Consider the following 12,760-nt stretch of genomic DNA (forward strand, 5'->3'; position numbering starts at 1 on the left):
ATATTATTTTTTCTTACTTTACATCTACAATGAAGTGATTATACTGAGAGACAGAATTGGTAATAGTTTATTAAGACTTACATTTCCATGCGGGCACGAAATAATGTCAATCATTGTAACTATAAACCTAAAAAAAAAATATATAAAATCAGTACAGAAATCAATAATCCATAATTATATAGTGAGTCTTATTTTAGACTGATTGTTTTATACTGAGAATCTCTGCTTATAAGTGAGGTTTGCTTTTGTCACAATAAAGAAGATAATTAAATAATATACAACAAGTGTCTAAACCGGAAGTTTTATTCCTGTTGTAGGCTAGGACTTCAAGGGGGCTTTGGCCTTTACACCTGTCATGCGACAAAACTTCGCCAGATATTGATGCTACAGAGTACTGCTATACAAGTGAATGTGCTACTAGGACTGCAACAAGCAAATCGCAAGAAGTCCAACTGATTCGGATATTTTTTGTGACTTGCATGTGATCGTAGTACCCTCAGGGTTGCGGTGTGACCCCATTCTTGTATAGCACTGCAATGTAGCAATGATATCTACCAAACTTTGGTCGCACAACAGGTGTCATGGTCAAAGTTGCTTTGTAGCCCTGGCCTTAATATGTACAATATCTGCTTATAATGAATACTCACTACCCACTCACCAAGTCAGCGTGTATAGAAAACCTGTTATAGATCCTATTAGTTTCCTATCAGTAGTGAGACAGGCAAACATCGGATAATAGGACAGGCCAACTTCAATCGCTCCTACTAAAAGTCCAAGTGCTAGAAAAGGATAAAAAACAAAAGTTCTAAAAAGTAAAGTCCAAGAATCTTTGTAGTACACTTCTCCATTCTACAGTAAATTAATTTTGATTTCTATTCTGTAGTTTCATAAAATGCATAACATATAAACGCCATGAAATTAAAAGAAAAATACAAAACTGTGCTGACACGGGTGTGTCAAAGGTGACAGACAGTCGCCCTGCAGTTGGTTGCAGGAGATCTCTACGTTTGGCATTACAGACATCTTCTTAGAGGCTGTCTCTAGAACCCAGCGGCTACATCCCTCTGGCTATTTAGCTCCCTGGTATGGGTGTATAAATACCTGGTGTGTCTGAGAGGGAGGTGCCTGGCGATATTCATTACTACTTGTGAGGCTTTAGCAAGAACAGTACTTCATCCTCTCTCGAGCTTGAGGCGCATTTGTCTGGAGTCGTCTAAAGCTATGCAATTCCCCCCTGTTTGTCTACCCTTGTTGTCTATAGAGTTTAGTGGCGATGGACTAGTGCTCATCCCCTTCCTTCCCTAGCCTTAGCCATACGCCAGGGAAAGTCAGGGCGAGGCACGCGTGCGGCGATTGGTGAAGAGCCAATATAGGGACGGTAGTGGAAACAGGATGACACTAGACCAGGCTAGAAGTTCTCCGCTCCCCACTTTCCTTAGTGACTGGGCTCCCTTTACCTCTTCCCTCTGTGTTGCACTAAGTCTTTCCGACATCTTGCATGACATTATTGCTGGCCGAGCACGTTTTGAAAAGAAAAAAAACCTGACATTTTGTTTTTTTTTCTCTGTGTGTTTTTGGGCGTGGACCTTTTTTTTTCCCTTTCTCCCTTTCTTCCTTGGTATGGGTTCAGTTGCAGAGCTCGCAGAGCAGTTCCACCGTCTGTCTCTGTAGGTGAATAACCTCCGCTTTCAGGTTCAGCAGCAGCATCAGCGGTTACAGTTTTCCAATGTGGGGGTCTCTGCAGGTAGGCCTGTCCAGCCTGAACCCAAGGTTGCCCTCTCGGACAGGTTTTCAAGAGGTAGGGACAAGTTTTTTGTGTTTAAGGAGGCATGCAAATTGTATTTCAAACTCCGGTAATGAGGAGCAAGGGGTTGGTATTGTGATCTCTCTATTGCAGGGAGATTCTCAGTCATGGGCGTTTTCATTACCGCAGGACTTGGTTTGTCTCCAGTCTGTGGAGGGGTTTTTCAGGGCTCTGGCATTCATCTATGATGACCCTGTCCGAGTTACCTTAGCTGTGTCTAGACCACCTCGCCTTCAGCAGGGGAATTGGTCAGTGGAAACGTACAGTTCGGAATTCCGTAGATGGGCAACGGATTCCAAATGGAATGACACAGCCCTTAAAAGTCAATTTTGTGAGGGACTTACTGTGAGGTTGAAAGATGCCTTGGCAGTATATGAAATCTCTCAGTCCTTGGAGGCTGCCATGTCTTTGGCCATATGTCTTGATAGACGCCTTTGGGATAGACGGGTGAGACCATTTTCTCCGGTGCCTTCTTGTAGGTCTTGTGTACCTCTGCTAGTGGATCAGTATGGGGGTGAACTAGTACTAGGGGAGGTGGAGGAACCCATGCAGTTAGGGGGTGTCTCTGCATCATACATCTCCCCGGAGATTCACAAGAAAAAAGGCGTATGTGTTTTTTTGTGGGAAAAAGGGACATTTTGTTGAGACCTGTCCTTCAATTCCTAAACAAAAGGAGACTCTTTTAACTCTTGGTAGTCTGGAGTTGGATAAACAAGGGGTGCATTTGTGGCCAAACTGCTAGAGAGCAAAACCAAGAAAATTTCTGTGTTTGATGACAGTGGATCCGGAGTCAGCATGGTGGATGCTGAGTTTGTGAAAACTCATGGTCTTGTTTGCTGTACTTTAGATAAACCTATTTCCATTTTCGCCATTGACTCAGCTCCACTTGCACAGAAAGCATTTACTCGGATTGTACTTAATGTAAAACTGAGGGTGGGGTCAGTTCATTGTGAAATAATCCCTTGCTATGTCCTGGACAATCTTCCCACACCGATTGTCTTGGGTATCCCTTGGCTTGTTAAACATAATCCACTGGTAGATGGGCCAGCCGGAGAGATTATTGAATGGAGACATTACTGCCATGAGAACTGTTTAGATATTTCCCTTGCTACTGTCTCTACGGAAATATTACCTACTTTTCTGTCTGGTTTTGAGGAAGCTTTTTCTGAGAGGGGATGTCAGGATTTACCTGATCATCGTGCTTATGACTGTCCTATTAACCTGATCCCCGGAGCTAAACTACCGAAGTCCAGACTGTATAATCTTTCTGGTCCTGAGAGACAAGCCATGAAGGATTTCATTGCGGAAAGTCGAGAAGGGACATATTAGACCCTCATCTTTGCCCGTGACGGCAGGGTTCTTCTTTGTGAAGAAAAAAAAATGGCGGTCTACGTCCCTGTGTAGATTTCCGGGAATTAAATCAAATTACCATCCGTGATCCATACCCTGTTCCTCTGATTCCTGATTTGTTCAGCCAGGTTGTGGGAGCTAAGGTATTCTCCAAGTTGGATTTAAGGGGAGCCTACAACCTGGTTAGAATCAGAGAACGGGACGAATGGAAAACAGTGTTCAATACCCCGGAAGGACATTTCGAGAGTCTGGTTATGACTTTTGGATTGACCAATGCACCTGCGGTATTCCAGCATTTCATAAATGTTATTTTCCATAATTTGGTGCGGAGGTTTGTAGTGGTCTATCAGGATGATATTTTGGTTTACTCACCTGATTTTGAGACTCATTGGAGGCTTGTTAAGCAGGTGCTCCAGATATTAAGGGATAACAAACTTTATGCGAAACTAGAAAAATATGTTTTTGCTGTTCGGTGCAGTTTTTGGGGTACTTGTTGTAATCTTCAGGTTTTCGGATGGATCCAGAGAAGATCCGCGCAGTCCTTGACTGGGAACGTTCTGAGAACCTGAAGGCTCTACAACGTTTTCTGGGCTTAACTAATATTTACCGGAAATTCATCCAAAATTACTCTGTTATAGTGAAACCTCTTACTGACATGACTAAGAAGGAGTCTGATTTTTCCAAATGGTTGGATGCTTCCCTCCAGGCTTTTTCTTCTTTAAAGAATCATTTTGCCACTGCCCCTATACTCAGTCAACCCGATTTTTCTCAACCCTTTATTGTGGAGATTGATGCGTCGGATGTCCTGATTGGGGCTGTGTTGTCTCAGGCAGGGCCGGCTTCAGCACCCGGCGCACCCCAGGGGTCCTCCAGGGGTCAAAAATGTCAAGGCTGATGCTTTGTCCTGGAGCTTCCCTGGTGGTGGTGATCATGAGAACCCTGCCCCAATATTACAGAAAGGGGCAGTCATTTTGGCACTTTATCCTGAACTGGAGGTGAGGTGTTGGAGACACAGGGGGATGCCCCTGTCTCCTGCCCTTCAGGAAAGTTATTTGTACCATCTAATCTGCACCGCAAAGTAATTAAGGAACATCATAACTCTGTGCTTGCTGGGCATCCAGGTGGTAAGGCAACCACGGACCTCCTCTCTTTTCCTTTTTGCTGGCAGGGATTGCATTGGGATGTAATTGAACACGTAGCTGCTTGTAGTATTTGCGCGCGTTCTAAGGTTTCATATACCCGTCCGTCTGGTACTCTTCTTCCGCTATCTATCCCTAGTAGGCCATGGACTCACTTGTCCATGGATTTTATTACTGACCTACTGGTTTCTGCAGGTAAAACAGTGGTTTTGGTGGTAGTAGATAGGTTCAGTAAAATGGTTCATTTTGTCGCATTGCCTGAAATTCTAAATGCCAAGAAACTTGCTCAGATGTTCATAAATGAGATTGTGAAGCTTCACGGGGTTCCCTCCGATGTGGTGTGGTGTCAGATCGGGGGACCCAGTGGGTTTACAAGTTCTGGAAGGCATTCTGTTCTTGACTGGGGGTGCAGCTGTCCTTTTCCTCTGCCTTCCACCCTCAGTCGAATGGACAGACCGAGCGTGTCAATCAGAATTTGGCATCCTACCTACCGCTGACAGAATTTGCCATTAATAATCATCATCAAGAATCCACTGGCAGGTCACCGTTCTTCGGGGCATACGGTTATCACCCTCAGTTTGGTGCCTTTTAGTGGGGGAGGAGCTTCAGGAGTTCCTGAGGAGGAACGGTTTGCTTTGTCGCTCTCATCGGTATGGCAGGGTGTGCTGAGTAATTTACAGAACATGGGAGACAGGTATAAACATTTGGCTGACAGAAAACGCTGGCCAGGTCCGGACCTGAATGTGAATGACTTTGTGTGATTGTCTACCAGGAATATAAGATGGAAAGTTCCTTCTTGGAAGCTGGGACCTAGGTTTATTGGTCCCTATAAAATAACCGCCGTCATTAACCCAGCAGCGTTTCGTCTTGAACTTCCTCAGGCCCTTAAGGTCCACAACGTGTTCCATAGGTCCTTACTTAAAAAATATGTGGAACCTCTTGAGCCCTCGCCTCTATCACCGCCCCCACTAATGGTTGATGGTAATCTGGAGTTCCAGATTTCGTGGATTGTAGATTCTCGTCTCCAACGTCGTTCTCTACAATACTGGAAAGGCTATGGTCCAGAGGAGAGGATGTGGGTTTCAGCGTCAGAGGTGAACGATCCCAGATTGGTTCACTCATTTCACACCTATTTTCCTGAGAAACCTGGTCCTGAGTGTCCGGAGGCCACTAGTAGATGTGGGGGTACTGTCATGGGTGTGCCACAGATGACAGACAGTCGCCCTGCAGTTGGTTGCAGGAGATCTCTACGTTTGGCATTACAGACATCTTCTTAGAGGCTGTCTGTCTCTAGAACCCAGCGGTTACCTCCCTCTGGCTAATTAGCTCCCTGGTCTGGGTGTATAAATACCTGGTGTGTCTGAGAGGGAGGTGCCGGTGATATTCATTACTACTTGTGAGGCTTTAGCTAGAGCAGCACTTCATCCTCTCTGGAGCTTGAGGCCGTGTGCGCATTTGTCTGGAGTCGTCTAAAGCTAAGCAATCCCCCCTGTTTGTCTACCCTTGTTGTCTATAGAGTTTAGTGGCGATCAACTAGTGCTCATCTCCTTCCTTCCTTCCTTAGCCTTAGCCATACGCCAGGGAAAGTCATGGTGAGGCAAGCGTGCGGCGATTGGTGAAGAGCCAATATAGGGACGGTAGTTGAAACAGGGTGACACTAGACCAGACTAGGAGGTCTCCACTCCCCCCTTTCCCTAGTGTATGGGCTCCCTTTCCCTCTTCCCTCTGTTGCACTAAGTCTTTCTCACATCTTGCGTGAATGTGCAGGTGTAGTGCTTTCCTTTGTGGAATTAGTGGTTTTATTTTGCCACACAATGATGCATTTCAGGCAATGTCACTTTTATATTTAGCCTATACCACTTTTCAAGCAAGTTAAAAAATAAAAACAGACTAAAAAAGAAATGTGGTGCAAAGCATGTATGTCAGTTATTAGGCCCTAAACTTCTCTGTACAGCAACTGTCCCTGCAACCATTTGTGTGCATGCATGGAGGTAATGAAGGCTGTCTAAAATGACAATGGGAAATTGCTGGACTCCTGGGAAAATACAGCAATTTCTCATGGATTTTCTTGTCAGCCTGTTGCCATCAGTGGTACTAGAGAGTGTAGAAATCAAGCTGCAAACTACACCTATACTATGGTGTTTAAAAAGAAAGTTTTTTTTCAAGGAATTGATTGATCTAGCCACTAGAAACCATCTAAGGCCACGGCCCCACTATCAGTATTTGGTCAGTATTCGGTCAGCATTTTTTCTCAGGAGTGGGAGCCAAAACCAGGTGAGGAACAATCAGAGAAAAGGTAGAATAGAAACAAGTCACCAATTCTGCATTTATCACCCACTCCTGGTTTTGGCTCTCACTCCTGAGAAAAATCACTGACTGAATACTGGCCAAATACTGATAGTGGGGCCCTGACCTAAGCAGTAAACTTGTGTTTATTCTAATTCTGTTTGCTGATTGATTTAATTCAGCAGAATCAAGTCATCATCAGAAATATGACCAATTACAGGAGTGTCTTTGATCCATCCACTCCTCCTGCTCCCAATCACAGCCCAGCCTTCCAAAAGCTCACTACCTTTCCACTTTGGCTATTGGCAAGGAAATTATATATTCCACTATATTAATTGACCAGCTTAGACTATAAATAACATGGCTTTATAGAACAATAATGGGGTTATTTTAAGCCTGAAACACATTGAAAGTTTGTATACATTTACCTCTAGCCCATGATGGAACTCCAGCTGGCAAATATTCTTCAGAAAAAAGTAACATAACTTTATTAGCTATTGCTCCAAATGCAAAGCCGAATGTCCATCTGTTTTTAAAAGTTCCTATGAGATCTAAAGGGCTGTCGATAGAAAGACCATAGTTTAGGGATCAATGTTTCATAACTGTATTTCTATTATGTAAAACATGGATGAGGAAGATTGTTGCAAGGAATGGTTGCTATCTACCACTACATTGTAAGAGCTTCCAAAAATCCACCTCAACCATCTAGTAATCCAACCCTGTAATTCCAGCAATCCACCCCTGCAATTGCAACAAAATTAATTGTAAAATTTGGGGTTACATATAACTTAATTATTTAATAATAATAATTAATTAATTAACTCTTGAGACAGTGTGCCCACTATGCGTTTTTCAAGCGTTTTTGATGCGGATTTTCCGCAGCGTAAACGCTTGCAAAACGCTTGGTAATCCATGCCCCATAATTCCCAATGAAAATCAGCATGTTCTGTGCACATGATGCGGAATTTTCCTTGCTGAAAAATCCGCAGCATGTCCATTATTTGCGTGTTTTTGCATGCGGATTTGAGGTCCCAATGCATTTGAAAAACGCAAGTCAAATCCGCATGTAAAAACGCGTCAAAAACGCGTCAAAAACGTGTGTAAAATCCGCAAGCGTTTTTTCTGCCAAGAACATGCAGAAACGCTGCAGAAATTTTCTGCTTCATTTCTGCATCGTGGGCACATAGCCTGACTCTTTCTGGGGCAGCATGCATATAAAACAACAATTCCTCTATTGTTTTTTTTAGAGTTTTCAATATTGTGCCATTCACAATGCTACATAAATAATATAATAACTTATATTATCTTGATTGGTACAATTACAGCAATACTAAATTTGTTTTGGTGTCACTGTATACTAAGACCCATAACTTTTTTTATTTTTCTACTGGTGCTATGTAAATGTTTATTTTGTTAATGAAGTTGACATTTTCACTGGTTCTATTTTCTCGCTTTGTAGTCTGTTGCTTTGAGGAGATGGAAGTGGCCAGAATTATGGAATCCACCTTGTAGGTAGTGCTGCAATGTTTTTGTAATTCTGTTGAAAGTGATAAAACCCAAATCAGGGTATAGTACACACAGTACATAATCAATCTACCCCCCTGGGATGGCGTCAGCTACAACACATGTTTCAGTTATACCTTGGCATAGGCTCAGAGCACCCTTCTGCCAACTAAATTACAATCCTTGGCACCTGCCCAATGTTGGCTGACAGCACTTACTTTGGAACGCTGCCTGAATCACTAGATTTGCATGCACTAACACTGCAAAAGCCGAGAGCACATACAATGTTGTTGTGGGTACGCTCTCATCCACCTCTCCTGTCTGCATCGGCCACTCACTGCATACAGGATTACACAGCAGCAGTAAGCTAATGCTGACAGGAGGGGGTGAGAGCATGCTTGCACTAACACTGCAAGAACCGAGCGCACACACATAGTGTCAATGCAGGTGCACTCTCTTCCTCTTCTGTCAACATCGGACGCCTTTGACTGTGTGATCCTGTGTGCAGTGAGCAGCCACTGCAGACAGGAGAGGGTGGTGGGAGAGCACTTGCACTGACACAGTGTAGCAGTCTCTCTCCCAGACCAATCGAAGTGACTCTCCTTGGTGGGTCAGCATGACTCTGGTCTCATTAGGTTGGGACCCCGAAACCGAGAATTCAAGTTCTTTGGGCCCATAGGACAACATAACCACCAGTCTATGGGCACGACCCAACTCCTTCATTCCCCGCAACAGTCCTGCCGGGTCAACATGGACCCTGCTCCGCCAAGGCCCCCAAGTTGTCCACACCCTGGCTTCAATCCGGTTGGGACATTGGGTTGTCCTTACCAACCCCTCAAACATGGGTCCTCGTGATAGGGACACAATTCTCCTTGGGTCAGAGGTAACATGGGACACAGTCCACAGTCCCTTTAATGTTTTCTCCCCCGTCTGCTGGAATTCAGTCCTTGGCTGAGGGTGTAGGACCCTCCAGTGGCTGCAGCAACTTTCTGGCCATCCATGGCCATCAACACAAGGGAGTTCCGGATATGCAGGCCCTCAGGAGTCTCAAAACTGCTCCTTAAGTCAGGTGCAACTGACAGCATCTCCTTTGCCACCTGAATTTCTCTTCTTACCCGGTGTCCGCCTTCTCTTCCTCTTCTTCAAGGGGCCCTAGGGACGTCCTCCACCTATTCCCTGGAGTTCCCAGGTACCTGGGCCGCAAGAGTCTCGGCCTGTGTCAGGGCTCCAGATATGTAGAAGTGAGCCACAGCCCCCTGCATAACCTGTACCGCCGCCTGTTCTTGTGTGGGAGGTGGAGGTGGTAGCCCCAACTAGTTTTGTTTCAAAAGAAGGGCTCATCTTGCTCTCTGCCTTCACAGGTCACACTGACGGCATACCACTGATAGCAACCCTCCATCTTCAGGAAGGTCACCCTCGTTCCGAAAGTAAGTTCCTGCAGCCTCCAGGGCAGGTTCTCCATCTCAACTGCCCTATAGTCAAAGAGAATGTTATGGTGGGTACCGAACTCTTCTATGAATCTTTGCTTACGCTATGGGTCATAGGAGATGATCTCTCCCTGGGAAGCCAGTCCTCAATATCTCTCAGCTAGTGCACCCACTAACATGTCCCCAGTCCTAGGTTCTGGCACGTCTTTTTCTCTCTTCTGTCTGAGATCTCAATGCTGAGATCGATATTGATCGCAGCATTTAAAAGGCAGGGAGAAGGAGGGGGCTCCTTCTGCCCTGCGATCGGCGCCCCTGCAACGTCATTGCGGGAGCCTGATCATTGCCATGGTGACCCGAAGTCATCATCACGATATCCGGGTCACCAGGCTCTGGCAAGTTAATTTAGATCATGCGCAGTGCATGATCCAACTAACTTGTATCAGTGCAGCACTGACAGTTCTAAGGCATAGTAATGCTCCTGTATTTCTATGCTTCATAACAGCGATCAGGCTGCTGAAAGTGAAAGTCCAATAGTGGGACTAAGTAAAAAAGAACTTGTAAAAATATTTAAAAAAAAAACACCAAATAAATAAAAAAAATAATAAATATATTGTACCCATAAGTAAATATTTTTATGAAAAAAAAACCCAAAAAGTACATATATTTCATATTGCCATGTCTAGAATGACCTGCCCTAAAAAATGTTACACTAGTTAACCCCTTCAGTCAACACCGTAAAAAAAAAACACAAAGCAAAAAACTATGCTTTATTATCATACCACTGAACAAAAAGTGGAATAAAACGTGATCAAGAAGATGAATGTAAATAAAAATGGTATTGCTAAAAATAGCATCTTTTCCTGCAAAAAAACAAGCCGCCATACAGCTCAATCAGCAGAAAAATAAAAAAGTTATAGCTCTCAAATAGGCAATGCACAAAATAATTATTTTTATTAGAATATAGTTTTTATTGTGTAAAAGCATCAAAACATAAAAAAATGAATGTGGTATCACTGCAATTGTACTGACCCGAAGAATAAAGTAAAAGATTAAGATAAATGCCTTATCAAGTTTACCACACGTGGAATGGCATAAAAAACAAAACCAAAAAAACATTCCTGAATTGCTGTTTTATGTTAATTCTGCCTCCCAAAAATCCAAATAGAAAGCGATCAAAAAGTGTCATGTGCCCGAAAATGGTAGCAATAAAGACGTCCACTAATCCCGCAAACACAAGCCCTCACATGACTCTGTCGGCCAAAATGTGGAAAAATTATAACTCTCAAATATGGTGATGCAAAAACTAGTTTTTGAAATAAAAAGCATCTTTTAATGTGTGACAGCAGCCAAACATAAAAACCAGATATAAGTCTGGTATCGCTGTAATTGCACCGACCCGAAGAATAAAGTTGTCTAATCACTTATACCGCACAAGAAACTGCGTAAAAGAGAAATAAAACCAGTTCTTCACCTGCTGTTGATTTGTTCATTCTGCCTCCCAAAGATTGCAGTCAGGCTCGGCTCACATTTATCCTGTGTTCTACACTGAGAGCTTACCCCGGGGTTTCTGTGTAAATCTCTGAAATACGTTATTAAGACGGAACCCTTAGTGGAAAATGCCCTATAATGAGGCAGATGGAGGCACTGTGGATGCCGTCTGATCTGTGATCCAGCGGTGTTTATCTTTTTTGGAAAAAATATAAGTGCCGTTGGCCACAGTTTTGTGCACTTCTGAAAATGACACAGAGGCCAGATGGAGTCCAGAGTAACTCTGCTGCCTCATTATAGTGAATGGATCCTTCTGGGGTTTCGTCTGAGTCACGTCACTCAGAGATTAGATGGAGACCTCTTACAAGTGCTCAGCGTAGAGCGCCGGATAAATGTGATCCAAAATGTTATGTAAAATATTTCTAACAAAAGCTTCAAATTAATCCACAAAAAAAGCCCCCACTCAGGTCCGTCATCTGTCTATAGAAGTATAGGGGTTTTTACGTTACTGGTAGTACAAAGGCTCTGGAAAAGCAAAATATTTCCTCGCCCTCGAAAAGAAATTCAGCAAATTCTGCACTCCCAAATCAAATGCCCCCTCCCTTCTGAGCCTTAGTGTGCCTAAACTACATTTAGCGTCCACATGTTTGGCATTTCTGCAGCGATGAGAGCCCGCCTAATTTACGGTGTGTGTCTCCAGAAGCATGAGCTGGGCATAATGTACGTGTCACTACAACATACTGGTCACTGCAACGCACTTGTCACTACAATGTACTGGTCACTACAATGGCAGTTTGCAATTTTCACTCAGCAATATCCACTGCTGCTTGTTTCTGGAAAACACCCATGGAGTCAAAATCGTCACTACACCTGTAGACAAATTCCCAAAGGGGTAAAATTTCCAAAATGGGGTCACTTATTTCTGTTCTTGTAGCACTTAGGGGCTCTGTGTATGGAATCTGCAAACTATTCTAGGAAAATCTGCGCTCCAAGAGGCAAATAGCACTCTGCCCCTCCCGAGTCTCGCCGTATGGCTAAGCAGTACTGTATAGTCACACATGGAGTATTGCCATGTTCAGCAGAAATTGTGGGACAAATTTTGGTGTCAGTTTTACTCATTTCTCAGTGTGAAAATGTAAAATCTGAGGCTAAAACAGACATAGCACGGGTCTCAGCCAGCGACAAGGGGTAGATACGCCTGCAGGGAGGAGAAGCACCAGGTACCAGGTAGATGGGACAATGATACGGCCTATGAGGTGGTAGTGTCTCCGCTTCCTTTTTGTCAAAGACGTCCGCATAGGGCCAGTAGGGTGCCGGCAGACCAGGTAGATTAGCCGGAGTAGACGGGGGTCAAGCAGGACGAACCGGAACCAGACAGGACTCATGGCATTCCTGACCCCAACGGAGCACTTCACCAGATCTCCAATTTAGGATGGGCTCATGTCTTTGTAACCAGGGTAGACCAAGCAAGAGGGGGTAAGAGAGACCGGACAGCACATGAAAGGAGATCTTCTCCGAGTGCAGCATTCCCACCTGAAGGGTTAGAGGCTCTGTGATGAGCAAGATGGTCTCTGGAAGAAGCCTTCCATCCACGGAGGCAACCACCAATGGTTCAGACAGATGTACGGTAGGAATCTGATACTGCTCCACAACAGCCTGTTGAATGAGATTCCCAGCGGCTCCGGAATCCAGATGGGCAGTCTCGAAGAAGCGGGTCTCACCACTGGAAATTAGAAATGGACAGAGTCAAGGACGGAGAGGAT

At 44.3% G+C, this 12,760-nt stretch overlaps 1 protein-coding gene across 2 annotated transcripts in view; it reads right to left on the reverse strand.

Moving 5' to 3' along the window:
• The window catches only part of LOC141208644 (stimulated by retinoic acid gene 6 protein-like), a 198,403-nt gene that overhangs the window by 110,668 nt on the left and 74,975 nt on the right, over window positions 1–12,760 (reverse strand). For both annotated transcript variants that reach the window (XM_073664586.1, XM_073664577.1), the window contains 3 exons: window positions 7,008–7,138; window positions 659–779; window positions 82–127 (listed from right to left, as the gene is read on the reverse strand). In XM_073664586.1, the coding sequence (XP_073520687.1) occupies window positions 82–127; window positions 659–779; window positions 7,008–7,138 (298 nt within the window). The remainder of the gene's footprint in view (window positions 1–81; window positions 128–658; window positions 780–7,007; window positions 7,139–12,760) is intronic.

The sequence above is a fragment of the Phyllobates terribilis genome, unplaced genomic scaffold (assembly GCF_046119375.1).
Source record: "Phyllobates terribilis strain yellow unplaced genomic scaffold, ASM4611937v1 Scaffold_1__5_contigs__length_1240528914, whole genome shotgun sequence".
Lineage (NCBI taxonomy): Eukaryota > Metazoa > Chordata > Amphibia > Anura > Dendrobatidae > Phyllobates > Phyllobates terribilis.